This window comes from Rhamphochromis sp. 'chilingali' (assembly GCF_963969265.1).
Source record: "Rhamphochromis sp. 'chilingali' genome assembly, chromosome: 10".
NCBI lineage: Eukaryota > Metazoa > Chordata > Actinopteri > Cichliformes > Cichlidae > Rhamphochromis > Rhamphochromis sp. 'chilingali'.
Genome location: NC_137937.1, coordinates 13,408,458 through 13,424,076, shown reverse-complemented (window position 1 = coordinate 13,424,076; position 15,619 = coordinate 13,408,458). Strand labels below are relative to the sequence as shown.

General features: G+C 42.3%; 1 protein-coding gene across 1 annotated transcript in view; it reads left to right on the top strand.

The window, feature by feature from the left end:
- gapvd1 (GTPase activating protein and VPS9 domains 1) overlaps positions 1-15,355 on the top strand; it is a 29,933-nt gene extending 14,578 nt beyond the window's left edge. Inside the window, exons 8-27 of the mRNA XM_080895007.1 lie at positions 2,089-2,246; positions 2,522-2,648; positions 2,932-3,057; positions 3,173-3,346; positions 5,743-5,880; positions 7,100-7,234; positions 7,861-7,980; positions 8,603-8,680; positions 9,446-9,792; positions 9,889-9,976; positions 11,399-11,467; positions 11,569-11,697; positions 11,802-11,928; positions 12,038-12,150; positions 12,769-12,928; positions 13,070-13,257; positions 13,502-13,715; positions 14,253-14,325; positions 14,438-14,635; positions 14,960-15,355. Of these exons, the coding sequence (XP_080751133.1) occupies positions 2,089-2,246; positions 2,522-2,648; positions 2,932-3,057; positions 3,173-3,346; positions 5,743-5,880; positions 7,100-7,234; positions 7,861-7,980; positions 8,603-8,680; positions 9,446-9,792; positions 9,889-9,976; positions 11,399-11,467; positions 11,569-11,697; positions 11,802-11,928; positions 12,038-12,150; positions 12,769-12,928; positions 13,070-13,257; positions 13,502-13,715; positions 14,253-14,325; positions 14,438-14,635; positions 14,960-15,100 (2,903 nt within the window). The 3' untranslated portion in view covers positions 15,101-15,355. The remainder of the gene's footprint in view (positions 1-2,088; positions 2,247-2,521; positions 2,649-2,931; positions 3,058-3,172; positions 3,347-5,742; positions 5,881-7,099; positions 7,235-7,860; positions 7,981-8,602; positions 8,681-9,445; positions 9,793-9,888; positions 9,977-11,398; positions 11,468-11,568; positions 11,698-11,801; positions 11,929-12,037; positions 12,151-12,768; positions 12,929-13,069; positions 13,258-13,501; positions 13,716-14,252; positions 14,326-14,437; positions 14,636-14,959) is intronic.
- Positions 15,356-15,619: the final 264 nt, after the last annotated feature.

The following is a 15,619-nucleotide window of genomic DNA, read 5'->3' as shown; positions in this document are numbered from 1 at the left end:
CCTCTATGACGATGTCAGGATTGCAGCTCCCCCTGGTGGAAGATGGCTGCATAACATTTAGGCCACAATGTATTGAGCATCAGTTGAACTGTTAACAATTAAACGACTAGTATGTCTGGTACTGACTCATGATAATAGTAATGATTAGCTATCTAGTCACGCACACCCTTAATTACAATGTCTTCTTATAATCTCATACTTTGATGCCATAGTTGGTTTCTCACACAGGTGAAATTAATTGTATTAATTCGGGCTTAGCTTGATTATATTGGCTCCTTGAAACTTTTGCCAGCATTTGTTTCTCCTGTTTCAATTTGATTTTGCTTTTATGGGAGAATTATTGATAAAAACACTTGTTTTGCAAAGACAAATGCAATCCAGGGTGAATGCCATATGGCCTAATATCTTTCATTTGTGTGTAATGTTGTTTGGAAAATTCCATTGAGATGGAATATCAGGTGTCAATAGTTACTGTAGAATCTTAAATCTATTTTAAGGCCTGTGCTCGTTTCCAGTGCATGAACTAAAGAATATATGCATGACGTTATAGTTACTAAAAACTAAAAAGCAGGTAAAATATGTTAGACCCTTCGTTTTCTTTTTACGTGTGTATATCAAGTGCTACTCTGTGCTACAGTGCATTCGGCCTGCTATTTTTAAACCGTGAAAAGCAGGTAATTTGGTATTTGAATATACATAGTGCACTGTGTTTCAGTGTTGGTAATTTTAAATTAAAACAGTGAGTTTGTTAGTTTTGGAGATTGTTGCATGTTAATAAGCTGATGGTTGGACGATTTTTTTCCAACTGGACAATATGAGTCTAACAACTTGGGTGGATGTGTGTGAGCAGAGTAGCTCTAATTTAATAAACAAAAAGGCGGCGGCGAACCTATTATACCAGCTTGTGAAACGTGGCCTTTGGGGCAGGTTGTAGACTCTGCTGTACTTGTAGAGACCATAAAAACCAGATCTTCATGACTCTCAAAGTCATGCTGATGAGAATGAATGTCGGTATCTGCATATAAAAGATTTACATAACCATCATGACTTCAACCATCAGTTTGCAAAGACCTGTCTTGGAGGCTGAAGCTTTTAAGAACGATGAACGATAACACCGAGAAACACTGCATGCTTATGTGATCTCGACATGCCAGTTTCAAGTTAGCCACATCACAAAGCATGGCTTTCTTCATCCTTCTTACCAAAATTTTGAACTATAGTAAGACATAAAAATAGCCACAGAGTCTATGAACTAAAGTCATGGATCAACAACGGGACGTGAACGATGCCACATTAATTACAAAATACTGCCGCCACTCTGTTATGAACCTGTGGCAGAATGAGAAATGGTACAAATATAAAATAGCTTTCAACTCTAAAGTAATGTGAAACAGCAAATTATGGGCTCAATGGTGCAATTCTTTAACTTGCACTATCGGCAGATACGACCTCCTTAATTTATTTACACCCTTGCACATAATCGGACACACCATTTATTAACATGTGAGCCATCAGCAAAAGATACACTCTCAGGAAGTTCTTGAAATGTTTTTCTTCGACATGTCTGAATAAGATTGTTGTGTAACAAGTTTGTGCCACACTCTCTTAGCAGTAGAGCTGTCGACATAATTAAACAGTACCACAGTATTTTTTTATTTTTATTTTTTTGGAGTGGCATGATGAGCTAAGCCTTCATATAAAACTCACATCTGTCCGTATCTTAACATCTTAATCAGTAAACTGCTGAATATATTAAAGTAATATTTCTGATTTGTAAAGGATAACTTCATACATAATCAGCACTAACCTTGTTTTTTGTAGCAAATTACTGTCACACGTGAGATAAACTAATCTTATATGTCACATGGGTGTGTAGCTACCTGCAGATGACTATGACGCTGAGCTCAGCTTACATAGAACTCTGAGTCTGCTTTCCAGCTCCTGTCTGCTGCTGTTCATTTTCACACATGCTCTTTGGTTGATGTTGTTTTTGTTTAAAAACAGATTCCTTATTTGTGACTATAAAAGGGGAAAAAAAGGTAAAAATAACACAGTTCCCTTTCCTGTTTCCTTCAACCCACCAACCAGCATCTGCTCGAAGCCGGAGCCGTTCCAACATAGCCCAGGAGGGGGAGGCAGAGGCCAGCTCCCAAGAGTCCCTACAGGAGCTGGTACCAGAGGAGGTGCTGGTAATTTCATTGGGAACTGGTCCTCAGACTGTCCCTGGGATGATGTCAGAGAATGAGGTAATGTGACTTGATGCAATAAATTCAGTTGAATATATTTTTTTTCCTGTCAGTAAAGGGAAGTATGGTTACCTAGAGAATGTTTCTTCCAGTTTCCTGTTACTTTTGTGTTCTTGCAGTGTTACGCAAGATACCACAGATCTCACAGAAAACAAACTCCCTTATCTAAATATGACCTTCTGCTTTTACTCAGAATACCTCTAGGAAAAAAGAGCAGTATTAGCCCAAGTTTACAGCTGATCTTAAGTAATATTGTTGCATATGCTACCCTCTAGGTTTTGAATCAGATGGCTGATGGGGCCCAGGTGGATGGCCATGCTGATGACACTAAGCTGCATGGAAAACCAGACAAAACATTGCGCTTCTCTCTGTGCAGTGACAACTTGGAAGGAATCTCAGAGGGTCAGTCTGGAATGCCATGACGTGACATATGTTGTAGCTATGTTTTCCTTCTAAATTTTAAAATATGAAGGATTTCTGAAAGAGATTTTCATGAGAGTTTCATGTTTAGATTTGGAGAAAAGCACTTTTCCCCAGGTTAAAAAAATGTATACTGTAGCAAAACAACATAAGTGGTCTGGGCTAAAATATGCTGTACTTTAGTTTACTGAACTGCTGACTGAGTGACCTGTTGACCTTGCATGTCTTCACTTTCTAAAATGTATGTATTTATTCTTAACTTTAGGCCCTTCAAATCGTTCTAATTCTGTGTCATCTCTGGACCTGGAGGGAGAGTCTGTTTCTGAGCTGGGAGCTGGCCCGTCAGGGAGCAACGGGGTAGAGGCCCTGCAGCTTTTGGAGCATGAACAGGGTATGCATGTGTGTTTCTGAATGTATAGTTTAGTTGTAGAGGTTTAGAGGATTTTAGATACAGCAGTCCTCTATAAACAGACAAAGCGTCTGACAGCACCTTATCTTTATTTCAGCCACGACACAGGACAACCTCGATGACAAACTACGCAAATTTGAAATCAGAGACATGATGGGTCTGACAGATGACCGGGACATCTCCGAGACGGTCAGCGAAACCTGGAGCACCGACGTGCTCGGCAGTGACTTTGACCCCAATATGGACGAAGATCGGCTACAAGAAATAGCAGGTGGGTCGACGATTTGGGTCGCGTATTTGTAGACATTCATTGATCAGTAGGCAAATGAACGGGCGTACAGATCCCATGCGATCACTGCATATTTTATCAGAACCAGTCATGAATTGCTTACCACAGGGACTTTGTTTACGAAGTTGATTTGGGTGAAATAGCATCAAATAGAAAAAATCTTTTAGTCAGTTCAGTTTCTGCAAAGATATTGCTCATTTTAGTCTGTAAGAGCCATAAATAATTATTTTGTTAGTCAAATATACTGAAGGGTGGAAATATAGGTCCCCAGTGAGAACTGTTTTTAAACTAAAGGAAAGGAATTTGATCTTTTTGTGTTTCAGATTTACAGATTTATGGAAACGGCTAAATAATAGTTGGTGTTGATAATCCTTTATCCTGAATCTATATTAAAATATAGGATATTGATATAGAGCATGATATTCTTTCACTGTACTGCAACCAACTCATGGATTTTATTGATTGTGCTGTTATCCTTCTTTGCCTGGCAGGGAGAAGGAAGTAAAAAATAAATGAAGATGAAGTTAATACAAAAACAGTGGTTGATAAGTACATGTGTTATTATAGTATGCTAATACGTAGGATGATTCAGTTTCTGCACTTTGTTGAGCCAAAAGTGTGACAGAGAAAGATGGGTTGGGAAAAAAAAATCAGGTTAATGTAATTTTAAACCAGCTGTGGAGATAATATTTGAGTCTTCTTCCTATTCAGCCCCTCATCTTCCTGTCTTCTTTCTCTCGGTCTTTTCTGTTCACATCCTTCCCCTGCCCATTTCTCTCGCTCTCTTTCTCTCTGTCTCTGACATTCACTCAGTCCCTGCAGTCTTATTGACCTTGGTTCCTTCTCATTTGCATCCACCATTTTTCATTCTTCGGAATATGGCGTTGGGGGACTTTTCCATCATTAAGTGAATTTACAGCGATTTCCTTATGTGTTTTCTCCAAGGGATTGGGTTATGAGATGCACATTAAATATCCATTAATACCTCATTATCCCACTGATAAGATTACCATGATAATGAGGCAGAAATTCTAATTGTTTCACTTCTTGTTGTGCCACTCATTTAATCATCCACCTGAAAGACAAGTACTCTGCGCCCCTACCTTGAAGACTGTAAACACGGACAGCGGGGTAGAGCTCTCCCACTGCCAATGAGAGCCCTGCCCCCGCCAACAGCAGCACACACTGTTGCCTGGGTGCTGGCACGCATGTAAGCTCATGCCACGCGTGTGCCACGAAGTGGAAGCATTTCGTACCAGGGGCACAGCTACCACAGGTTGACTTTCTGGTCATGAGCCTTGGACGCCCACTCCCACTCACACCTGCTAGCTCTTTTCCCTCGCCTCTGCATTCTTCCGCCTTGTTAAGCCACGGCTTCTCAAGCGGAGATGGAGGGGGAAGCTGTGCTGAGGAGTTTGCAGGAGTGTAGACAAAGCAGTAATTTGGTTGTGAATAATGCTAGGCTTAATCAACTGCTCAAAGTCATGGCCCCAGAGGCCAGGGCTGGGTGAGATATTACTATTAACCCCTGACCTTTGGCAGAGTGGTGCAGGTGCCTGTGGGTCCCAGCATGGAATGCATGTGACCTCTCTGTGTGCAAAGCTCACTGCTTCTGAACCCCCTTCTGCGAGTGAGTGGTTTATCTAGTATTTTTGCTTATCTCTGGCCTTTTTGCTGTTGTTTGAAAGTCAGACCTGAAGATTTGTTTATTTATTTTTATTGAATGTTTACACATCAAATCAGTACATTAACGACGGAGAGAAATTTGCCTCAAAAGCGCTGCAGATGCATACGATATGATCCACAAGGATAAAGCGATCTGAATACATACTGATCATTTCCACACAATTTATTAAGTTCCGTTCACGAATCTGATAATTTTACCTTTATAAGCATTTTTGTGCGTACACATGTCTAAAACTACACACAACTTCTCTCTCGCTCGCTCACATAACCTTTAATACATGTGGACGAATTGCCTCGTACGCACAGATCACGTCACATCGCATGCCGACGTGGGGTTTTGAGACAAATTTAACGCGACCATTTTCGCACAATTCCACAAATGTAAGCTGCGTTCAGTTCCAGTGTAAAACTGGGACATCTGGGCTTTAAGTTACACACAAATCACTGCACACATTTGCAAATCTCAGTATATGCTTGTGGATCATATTGTATCATATCGATCATATCCTCTGCAACCCTTTTGAGGCAAATTTCTCTCCATAACGAACTGTCATGGAGTGAATATAGATACAATTATTTCATGAACTCGTCGACTTAATAGCACTGACAAGTAAGTCATTCATCATGCCAAATACACTTTCCCACTCCCGAAGGGGTTAACTCTTTGTCTTTTTCTCTTTCTCTGTTCTCAGGGGCAGCTGCGGAAAATATGCTCGGCAGCTTGCTGTGTCTTCCTGGCACGGGTTCAGTTCTGCTGGACCCCTATGGTTCCACCATCTCAGAGACCACAAGCGAGGCCTGGAGTGTAGAGGTCCTGCCTAGTGACTCAGGTGGGGGAAGCCAGGGTTTATTCTGCTGTTCCAGTGTCCTTTTGTTTTCACACTCATCCTCATTGGGTATTGTCTTATAGGTCTCAGGTGTGCGTTTGCATTCACATGTGTGCTTATTTATGCATGCAGTATATTTATGTTTCTTCCATATAGTAAGGAAGGGTGGGGGGAAGGGACACCAGGTGTGGTTGCACTGCATTCATACCAAAAAATGTGCACGTGCATCTGTCATCATATTTGTATGCACTTGCTTGTCTTTCAGGGCAGATCTGCCAGTGCCAGTAAAAGGCAGCTTAGGGTTTCCTTAGAGGGACCACCAGGTGTGTTTGCACCTGTGGTTGAGCAGTGGGGAGGGAAGCGCAAGGACAGCAGCTGTCCTCAGTCAGCTTACATGGTGTCAGTTCTTTATCTGGCTCCGACTTGCACGATACTGCTCTGAAACTGGTTTGTGCATTTTTGTTGTGTGTTTGTGTGTCACTAATCAGTCAAAGCATCATTAACATTGTTACGGTGTCTTTGCAAGGCAAATGCATTATTACGAGTTGCAGATTATATTTAGTCCGTTCTTGCAAATTGAACATTTAGACCAAACCTTTTGTTAATGGGAGATTACGTGCTTGAGTCCCTCTATTGAAAACCAGCGTTTTGTGAAAATCAGTCGAGAGCTTTATTAACAGTGTTTCTTCAAAAAGCTTGGGCCTTATGTTAATTGAAGTAGTACACCATTTCAATATGTGCTGTGCAGAAATGACATGCATGAGTGCCTTGATTGCTTTTTTTTTTTTTTTTTTTTTTTTGGTTACGTTTGCCGCCCCTGTTGTTCTCTGTAATGGCGTGATCGGAGGCGTGCTTCAAGTAGAGCGCTTGTTTCATGGCTAGGCAGCAGAAAACTACACTCCGAAGAGCACTTCAACAACACATTATTACTAACGAGCATGCAAATGAGTACCGCTAGTAGTGTGGAGCCTCAGGGTTCGACCCAACTGCTCCGTTGGGTAGCCACAGAATTGGCTATACTAGCTTTATTGTTTGGATTGGCAGTTATAAGACATGATCATGTATGCTTTATTTGTTTTTTTTTTGTTGTTGTTTTCTTTTTCCATGTGTACAAAAGAAGGTAGTGCAAAATACTATCATCACAGCAATCTTCCTTGAGTAAGTTCAGATTCTTGTGGCCATTTTCATAAGAGAGATTTTTTCCCTGTTTTTTCATGTGCAGAAGCCGCAGACCTGAAGCAGGAGGAGCGTCTGCAGGAGCTGGAGAGCTGCTCTGGGGTCGGCAGCACCTCAGATGACACAGAGGTCAGAGAAGTCAGCTCGAGACCCAGCACACCGGGCCTCAGTGTCGTCTCAGGTATAAACACCTTGTCTTAAATCTACTTTATTGGCTTCTGTTTACTATGAAAGATCTCATTCTGTTTTTGCCTCATTTTGTTATGTTTCTCTACTGGAATGTCGTTGCTAAATTCAGGTTAGATAAAACCATTCACACTCTCCTTGCTGGTGTGGAAAGAGTGGTCATGTTGTTAGGAGGGTCCTTACCAGCATAGTGGGGTCCAAGTGAATTTTTCTGTATGACGCAGAGGTTAATGTTCATTGCCTTGTCCATGGGCTCAGGTGCACGTGTTATGTTGACGTGCATGAAGTAGTATCCTAGATTAAGAAGCCAGCGGTGACGTTCCTGGTTCAGCTCACAGGAAAACGTCCCACGGGATCCAGCCGATGGATAGTATGCGTCTGATGATCACTCTTATCTGTGTCTTTCCCATAACCCACGGGGAGCTTACGCTACCAATTTAGAGGTCCCAGTGGGTTCCCGGCTGAGAGAGACCATACAGCATAGTCTAAAGAGAAAAATATCCTCTTTTGTTTTAGAACCATTGCACTTGCAGTTTTGCCCAAAACCTTGTTTCATAGGTGATATTGAGTTGTTTTTGTCCTAAATGTCAAAACACCTGTTTTGTGTGGGGGGTGCCACAGGTATCAGTGCAACGTCAGAAGATATCCCCAACAAGATTGAGGATCTGAGGTCAGAGTGCAGCTCGGACTTTGGAGGGAAGGACTCTGTGACCAGTCCAGATGGGGAGGAGTCAGGCCACGGTAGGAGTGTGTCACATCCCCACTAGGATGGCCAAACCATCAGTCTAGAGTCTGTCTGGTCACCATCTATCCCTGTCACTTTTACAGCTGTCACCAAAGTAAATCACAGTTTTGCTCCCTAAAACCATAAATATGACTTGAGGTTATATCGAAGGGTTGCATGCTCTTTGCTGGGGGGCCGACTTTGGAGACCACGGTACAGAATAAACCAGCACTTCATAATATACTGGCCCAACCAATACAACCCGCTCTGTAGCTTTGCAACATGTGAAAGTGCAGAGAGGAGCGCCCTAATATTTTCACCTTATCACATCAGGAACATTTTGTTGCAGGTCATTTAGGATATGTTGAGTGGAGATAAAACTAACAATTCCATCCGAGCCAGAGGCTGGGTCACGGCCTGTAGCCTGCCATACCACACTGAAGTAAGATGGCAGTAGACTGCTGACATATTGCTCCAATTTCACTTACTTTTTTGAAATATGGAGGCATTGGACGTACTGGGCTGGCCCACTTGAGATTAAATTGGCCTATTTAAAAAATGAATATTGGTGTGCATTGTAATTTCAGCGGCTCTGTAATGAATAGTCTTCTATATCTTTGTTGTTTTTTTTCTTTTCAGGAGCACACCATCTGACATCTCCACCATCACAGGTTGATTCCTTGCTGGCCATGTTTGATCCCCTTTCCACCGCCGAAGGTAATTTGCACTCCCAGAATGCTCTACAGCCAATGAGAGCTAAAAATGAGTATCATTAAATCCCTGCTATAATGTCATGGAATCGCAGAACAGCTTGAGCTGTGCAAAATTTACTCCAACCCCCAATTACTGGACATATTACTGTAAGTGCAAGTGAAATATCTCTTCATTGGCATCATTTAGAATCTCAAATTATTCTCAGCAGTCTTTGTTCTGGCTTCTGTGCATTTTGTTTGTAGTGCAGGTGGAAATGTTTGAGAGAAGTGTGTGTGTGTGCGTGTGTGTGTCTGTGGGGCAAGGTGAAGGGATGACAGGTTGAGAGACCTCACCCCAGGCTCTTTGGCACTGTCCCCTTGTCCCACTGTGCTCATGGCACGAGGCTGCCATTGGAAGCTTTTCAGGAGAGCGTCTACCCTTGGAACAGGTGGCCTACACCTAGGGCTCATCTCCCACCTACATCTCTCTTTAGCAGTCCCCCCACATTTTTGTTTCTCGTGAATGTTATGTTTAGGGACTGCTCTTTAGAAGCAGGTGAGCTTTTATGGTACAGAGCAGCAATTTTTGCCCTCATAAATTGATTTGAGTTTTATTAGTATATTTAGGGCTATAAATAAAGATCCACAAATGCACTTGGAGGGAAAGAAAAGAGTGCAGTAAGCTGTTAAGTGGGTAACTTAAAGCTCAAAGAAAATATAATCAAAACTAGGGCTTCTTGAATATTTTCTCAGTGCTTTTTTTTTTTCCTCCCTTGCCTTATTACCTCAGGCTCCTCCACGGGAACAATAGTGAGGCCAAAAGTGCACTATGCCAGGCCCCCTCACCCCCCTCCCGATCCTCCCATCCCTGAAGCCAGTGCCCTGGGGCAGGAGACTCGCCACTCTCTTTTCACACCCCACTGCTTGGCCCAGTCCGAGCTGGAACACACCAAGCAGCGCCACTCGTTCCCTGACAGGCTGGTCCGCAGCCGCAGCTCTGACATCGTGTGCCCAGGTCGCCGGCCCACGAGTGACCCCGGCCTTAACCGGCGGGTAGCAGTCGAAGAGCGCGACCCTGCCGGGGCTTTCGCCTTGGGTCCATCCTCATCCCCCAGCAAGGACTCCCTGAAAGGAGAGGTAACGAGCTGTTGTGTAGTTGGGCTGCTTTCATAGTCGGCTTTCAATAAACCACCTGCTAATGTTTGATTATAATGTGCTAATTTACATTTAAAGGTTGAGGACAGAAAAGACAGCGACGATGAGAAATCTGATCGCAACAGGCCGTGGTGGAAGAAACGTTTTGTGCCAGCCATTCCCAAAGGTAAGGAAACGGGTTACTTGCAAGTCTTTCCCTGTGCCGAGAAATGAACTTGTGATCAGTGTGATTGCAGTGTGCCTTTTATATGTTTTGTGGTTGGGGGGGGGGGGGAAGAAAACATTCTCTTAATCACAACGGACAGGAAATATCACACTTTAAAGAGCAGAGCAAAAGGCAATTTATAAAGTGAGAAAGAGACTGATGATCCATGTTGTCCACTCCATTGCTGATGTTCCAGTTGGAAAATGATGTTTCTTGTTGTTTGAAGTTGCTCTAGAGACGTGTCCAGTCCTTTTTCTCTCAGGTCTCACTAGCTGCAGATTTATATAGACTTTTCAAAGCTAATCAGTCATCAGAGGAGCTTTAGCTGTGTAGATTGTATGGCTGTAGCCCTCCCAGCAGTGCTGTCAGCCAGCGGCTAATGGTCATTAGATAGACCTCTCTGTCATCAGCGCTGATAGATGACACATCTCTTGTTGGAGTTCTACTCAACAACCATCTCTCATACATCTGTCTGGGAAATAATGAGCTGTGCCTTCACAGAATTAGTGCTTATTACTCTTTAAGATAATGGTACTTCTAAAGTAAACATTGGATTGATATTCATAAAATGCAGGACTGGAAAAAGTCAAGGGCTTTGACGTCTAAACCGCCACCTCTGTAAACGCCATTGTGTTTGTCCTGCTGCTCTGCATGGTGATTCAGTCGTCCCGCAGAGCAGCAGCCTGTGCTTGAAAGGCCAACCCTGTCTGTTGTGTTCCTCACAGTGCTGTATTGGACGGCTGAGAGTGAAGTCCCAGGTAACGCTTCCATGCTGTCATCATCGAGCTAGCTTTACTGCTGGAGCCAGCGGCTGCGTGCCTTGCTGCTTTGTGCTGCCTTAGAACTGTAGAGCTGTGATGTGACACGGTGTAGCCTGAGTTCCCACAGTCGCGTTTCTCATCGACACCCGATTTTCTGTGTTTCGCTATGTTTTTTTTTTTATTCATTCATTCACTCATTTTTTACTCCCTGGCGAAAACAGAATATGAATGTAGATATTTCACCCAAGTTCTCCTGTGTGTGTGTCATCAAATTTTAGCATCTGTAACTCTGCTGTGTTGGTGCCTTTATGTCAATAGAATAAGCGTCAGTAGGGTTATGCACATCCATATACACTACCTCTTTTATAATTAGTTACAGTATGTCTTTGGGATATTCTGCTTTAAGCCAAAGGTCGAATTACCATCAAAATGTTTGCTTTTTCTTTTTAAAAGCATTCACTGGTCTAATACTTTGTAGATGCCATGCATTACACACTAAGATTTTTCATCTCCCATACAAAAACACCAAAGACTTAACAAAAGTGGCTGTCAACAGGCGATTTGTGACCAGGTGAATGGATTGCCACTCTGTTTTAGTTAATCACACGTTTCTGCCCCACAGCTCCAATTGCAGCATTTAGGAAAAGGGACAAACAAGAGAAAGATGAAGTTGTCCACAATATCCCGCAAGGTCAGTCATGGTTTGTTTTCAGTCTTGATTGCTAAGCAGAGATCCACCACTGTGAGTTTAATTTGAATTCAAGCTTCTTTTTTCCTCTTTCACCCTCACAGATGACCCGTTGCTCAGATCGAGCACTCAAGCCCAGGCAGCTGAGGACATCCTGGACAAATACAGGAACATTAAAAGGACCAGCCCGAGTGATGGAGCCACAGCCGGAGCCTCCTATGATGGTGCAGGAGGTCAGAGCAGAGAAAAAAAATCAAAACACCATGCATGCACGAGAGGTAGACCTGCAGGAGACATAATACATTAATATATATTTATGCTTTCTTTACTTTAACAGATCTTTGTGTTGAGGACAATGTGCATGACGCTCAGAGAGAAGACACTTTGCAGAACATTTCTGCAGATGATCTCCCAGACTCAGCCAGCCAGACGGCACAACAGCACGAAACAAAGTTCTCTTTCAGGTCATAATCCAGCACATAGCCAAGCTCTTTTTACACTGACACTTAAATTTTCTTGATGCAGATGATTCATAGATAGGGCTCAATTGATTTTTTTTTTTTCCCCCCACAGTGATGCAAAGAAGAAGTTGAGGTTGGCTTTGTGTTCTGCAGACTCAGTGGCTCTGCCTATCATGGCTCCTGCAACTACTCGAAATGGGCTGCCTGATCACATGGATCCTGAAGGTAAAGGTGCTTGAACACCCAATAGTTAATCTATCTGGTTTCATTTCATTTGATTTTTATTTTACTAAACTGAACATGCTGCCATGCTGGATTTGTATGAATATTTCTACTGAGTACTTAAAAAAACAAACAAACGGATTATGAGGTGGAATTCATTTAAAACTTGTTTAACAAGAAATTAGAGTGTACTAATTTAGAGCAGCACCAAAAGTTTCTACAGTGTAGGTATCTTTGTCACACACTTCCATTGGGAGCGAGGCACATGCCCTTAATGTTGGCAACCATCCATCCTGCTCAGATTGTCCTTAAGCAAGACACCAAATCTGTGCCAACTTCACCTTCTGAAGGTTTGGGGCAAGGTTGAAATATGGGGGATGTTGAAAAGTTCAGTGAAATATGGTCATACGCGTGTGGCCATATAAAATAATCTCAGTTTAATCGAAAATAGGCAAGTGTTCTAACACGTCACTAAGTAAATGCAAGGAAAGGATGTTCTACCAAAACCTGATATCAAATGTTTAATACATTTATAAACTTTAATGTTACTCGTTCTTTGGGGCTTTCATTGACATTATATCTCACTGTTGTCCAATGCACACTGCTGTCTCTTGTTTTCAGAAAACGAGATTGTCTGCTTCTTGAAGATCCAGTTAGCAGAAGCCATCAACCTTCAGGATAAGAACCTGATGGCCCAGATCCAGGAGACCACTCGGTGCGTCAGCCGCTTTGACGCGCGCACCTGCAGGAAGCTGCTCGCTGCCATTGCAGAAGATTACAGGTAAATCTGGAGGGTTTGGAAAGTCACCCTTATTTGTGTGTTTTAATTAGTTTTTTTTTTTTTTTTTTTTTTTTTATGTAATGAAACGCAGAGCTACAGTGAAAATGATAAAATGCCTGTGTTTCTCTTTGTTTCCTATAGAAAGCGGGCACCGTACATAGCCTATCTAACCAGGTGTCGTCAGGGCCTGCAGACCTCTCAGGCCCATTTGGAGAGGCTCCTCCAGAGGGTGCTAAGAGACAAGGAGGTGGCAAACCGCTACTTCACCACAGTCTGTGTTCGACTTCTCCTCGAGCATATGGAGTCTAAGATGCTCGATTTCATTAAAGGTATTTCAATGTTTTCACATTTAGTTGAACTGAATTCTTTCTTTGCTTAGTCCTCCACATTAGAGATTCCTGCTAGTGTGACATTACTAAATACTTTACCATTGTTGTTAGTAGAATATTTTAATTTTTTTCCAAGTATTTGAAGTGCCTGCAGTCTGTCCACAAACTCGAGCGCAGCACGACGGTTACAGATACTAATGTCATTTATTGAAGATGCGAGGCTTAAATCACTTTCTCTCTCCAGCGTTCCAGGGGTGCACAGCAGCCGACGACAAGACAGCAGCAGTGGAGGATTTTCTGCGCTACTTGTACGGCGCCATGGCCCGTGATGCCATTTGGCAGTATGCAAGCGAGGACCAGCTGCAGGATGCCCAGATGGCTATCGAACGCAGTGTTATGAACCGCATCTTTAAACTGGCCTTCTACCCCAATCAGGATGGAGATATTCTCAGAGACCAGTGAGTAGCACACTGCCAAGCAAAGTGCTTCACTAGGCAGTATTGGATTTCTTTTCTTTTTTTTCTTTTTTTTTTAACTGTTAGGAGGATTTAAAACTGAAACTCTAGAGATAGCAGAACTTTTATATCTTGGCCTTTATACAAGTTCACTAAAGGGCTTTTGGCTCGGTGTAAAAATGCCCTGTAAGGATCCTGTGACTAATTTCAAAATTTAAGTAAATATCCCCCATTTACTTGTATGAACATTGCATGTATAAACAGATTGCATTCATATATGTTGGTGGAATCCATGAAAGCAAGTTTTGTAGGTCAACTCCGTTGTATTACGTGACTACATTTAATTCAAGTCTGGCTTTCTGTTTCGATTTACCTTATTAGTATCCTGCTTTTGCTCATCTGTCAAAGCACTTTGTAAACAGTTGTTGCTGTGAAAGTAAGTTGATGTGTGTTATTGTTGGACAGATTGCGTTCTCTCACTGTTGTCTTAAACCCAGGTGTCTTTCTCTCTCTCTCCCCCCCCCCTCCACACACACACAGGCTTTTCCATGAACATATCCAGCGACTCTCAAAAGTTGTGACAGCAAATCATAAAGCTCTTCAGATCCCAGAGGTATAAATATATATCTATTTTTTAACATATTCTCAGTTACCAAAGAAGGGAGATACTTTAGAGGTACTGGTACTTTAAAAGCTGATGATTTTGAAAAACTTCCTGGTTGTAGGTTTACCTGAAGGAAGCTCCCTGGCCTTCTGCACAGTCCGAGATTAAGAGCATCAATGCATACAAGACGCCACGAGATAAAGTCCAGTGTATACTGCGGATGTGTTCCACCATCATGAATCTCCTCAGTCTGGCCAACGAGGATTCTGTCCCTGGAGCAGACGACTTTGTTCCCGTGCTCGTCTTCGTCCTTATTAGGGTGAGTCTGTTCTTTATTCTTCCCTTTTTATTACCACAATGTAATTTCTTCAACTTTAATTGTAAGAATTTAGATGACTTGTTGACTTTTAAAATTAAAAAATCACCATCATAAAAACTTCTCATAAAAATGAATGCTGTGGCAAAACACCATAACGCCGCTGCTAAGCTGTGTATATTTTTATATGTAAATATGTAAAAAAAATAAATATATATATATATATATATATATATATATATATATATATATAAAAATAAATATGATGCTGCATGAGCTTCGTTGAGTGGCTAATGCGAGCCCATCCCCACGTCTCCTCCCCTCCAGGCAAACCCGCCCTGCCTGCTGTCCACTGTTCAGTACATCAATAATTTCTACGCCAGCCGGCTGAGTGGGGAGGAGTGCTATTGGTGGATGCAGTTCACCGCGGCGGTGGAATTCATTAAGACCATCGACGATCGCAAGTGAAGCAGAACAGCCACCTGTATGGGCAGACTGCGGGGGAAGGAGCCGGGAGACTGGGAGACTTCCCAACCAACTGCTCCCTCTGCACAGCTTATAAAACCTGGCCCTCAGCCTGCTCTGTATTTGTATAGCTTGTACATAGCCAGAGACGTTGAGAGATTACAAAATATATATTACTGTACGTATGTGAACAAATCCAGGGTTTGAGCCGTAGTGGGGAAAAAAACAAACAAACAAAAAAAAGGCCTATGGGAAAAATTGGTAACATATTAACTTTGAACCTGATTTGAATTTTTCCTTTTATCTTCTTGTCTTTTCAGTCAGGTTTCCTTTTGGGGTCTGTATTAGGCATTTTATATATACATAATTACAATATGACATTAAATCAACATTATCCTGTATAAAGGGACCAGACTTCCTTGATGTGATCAATTTTTTTTTTTCCCCCTCCCCGGGGTGAAAGGGAAAGGCTTCCAATTAAATTACAGTATAATGTTCACTAAACCCATTGTGACACAGGAA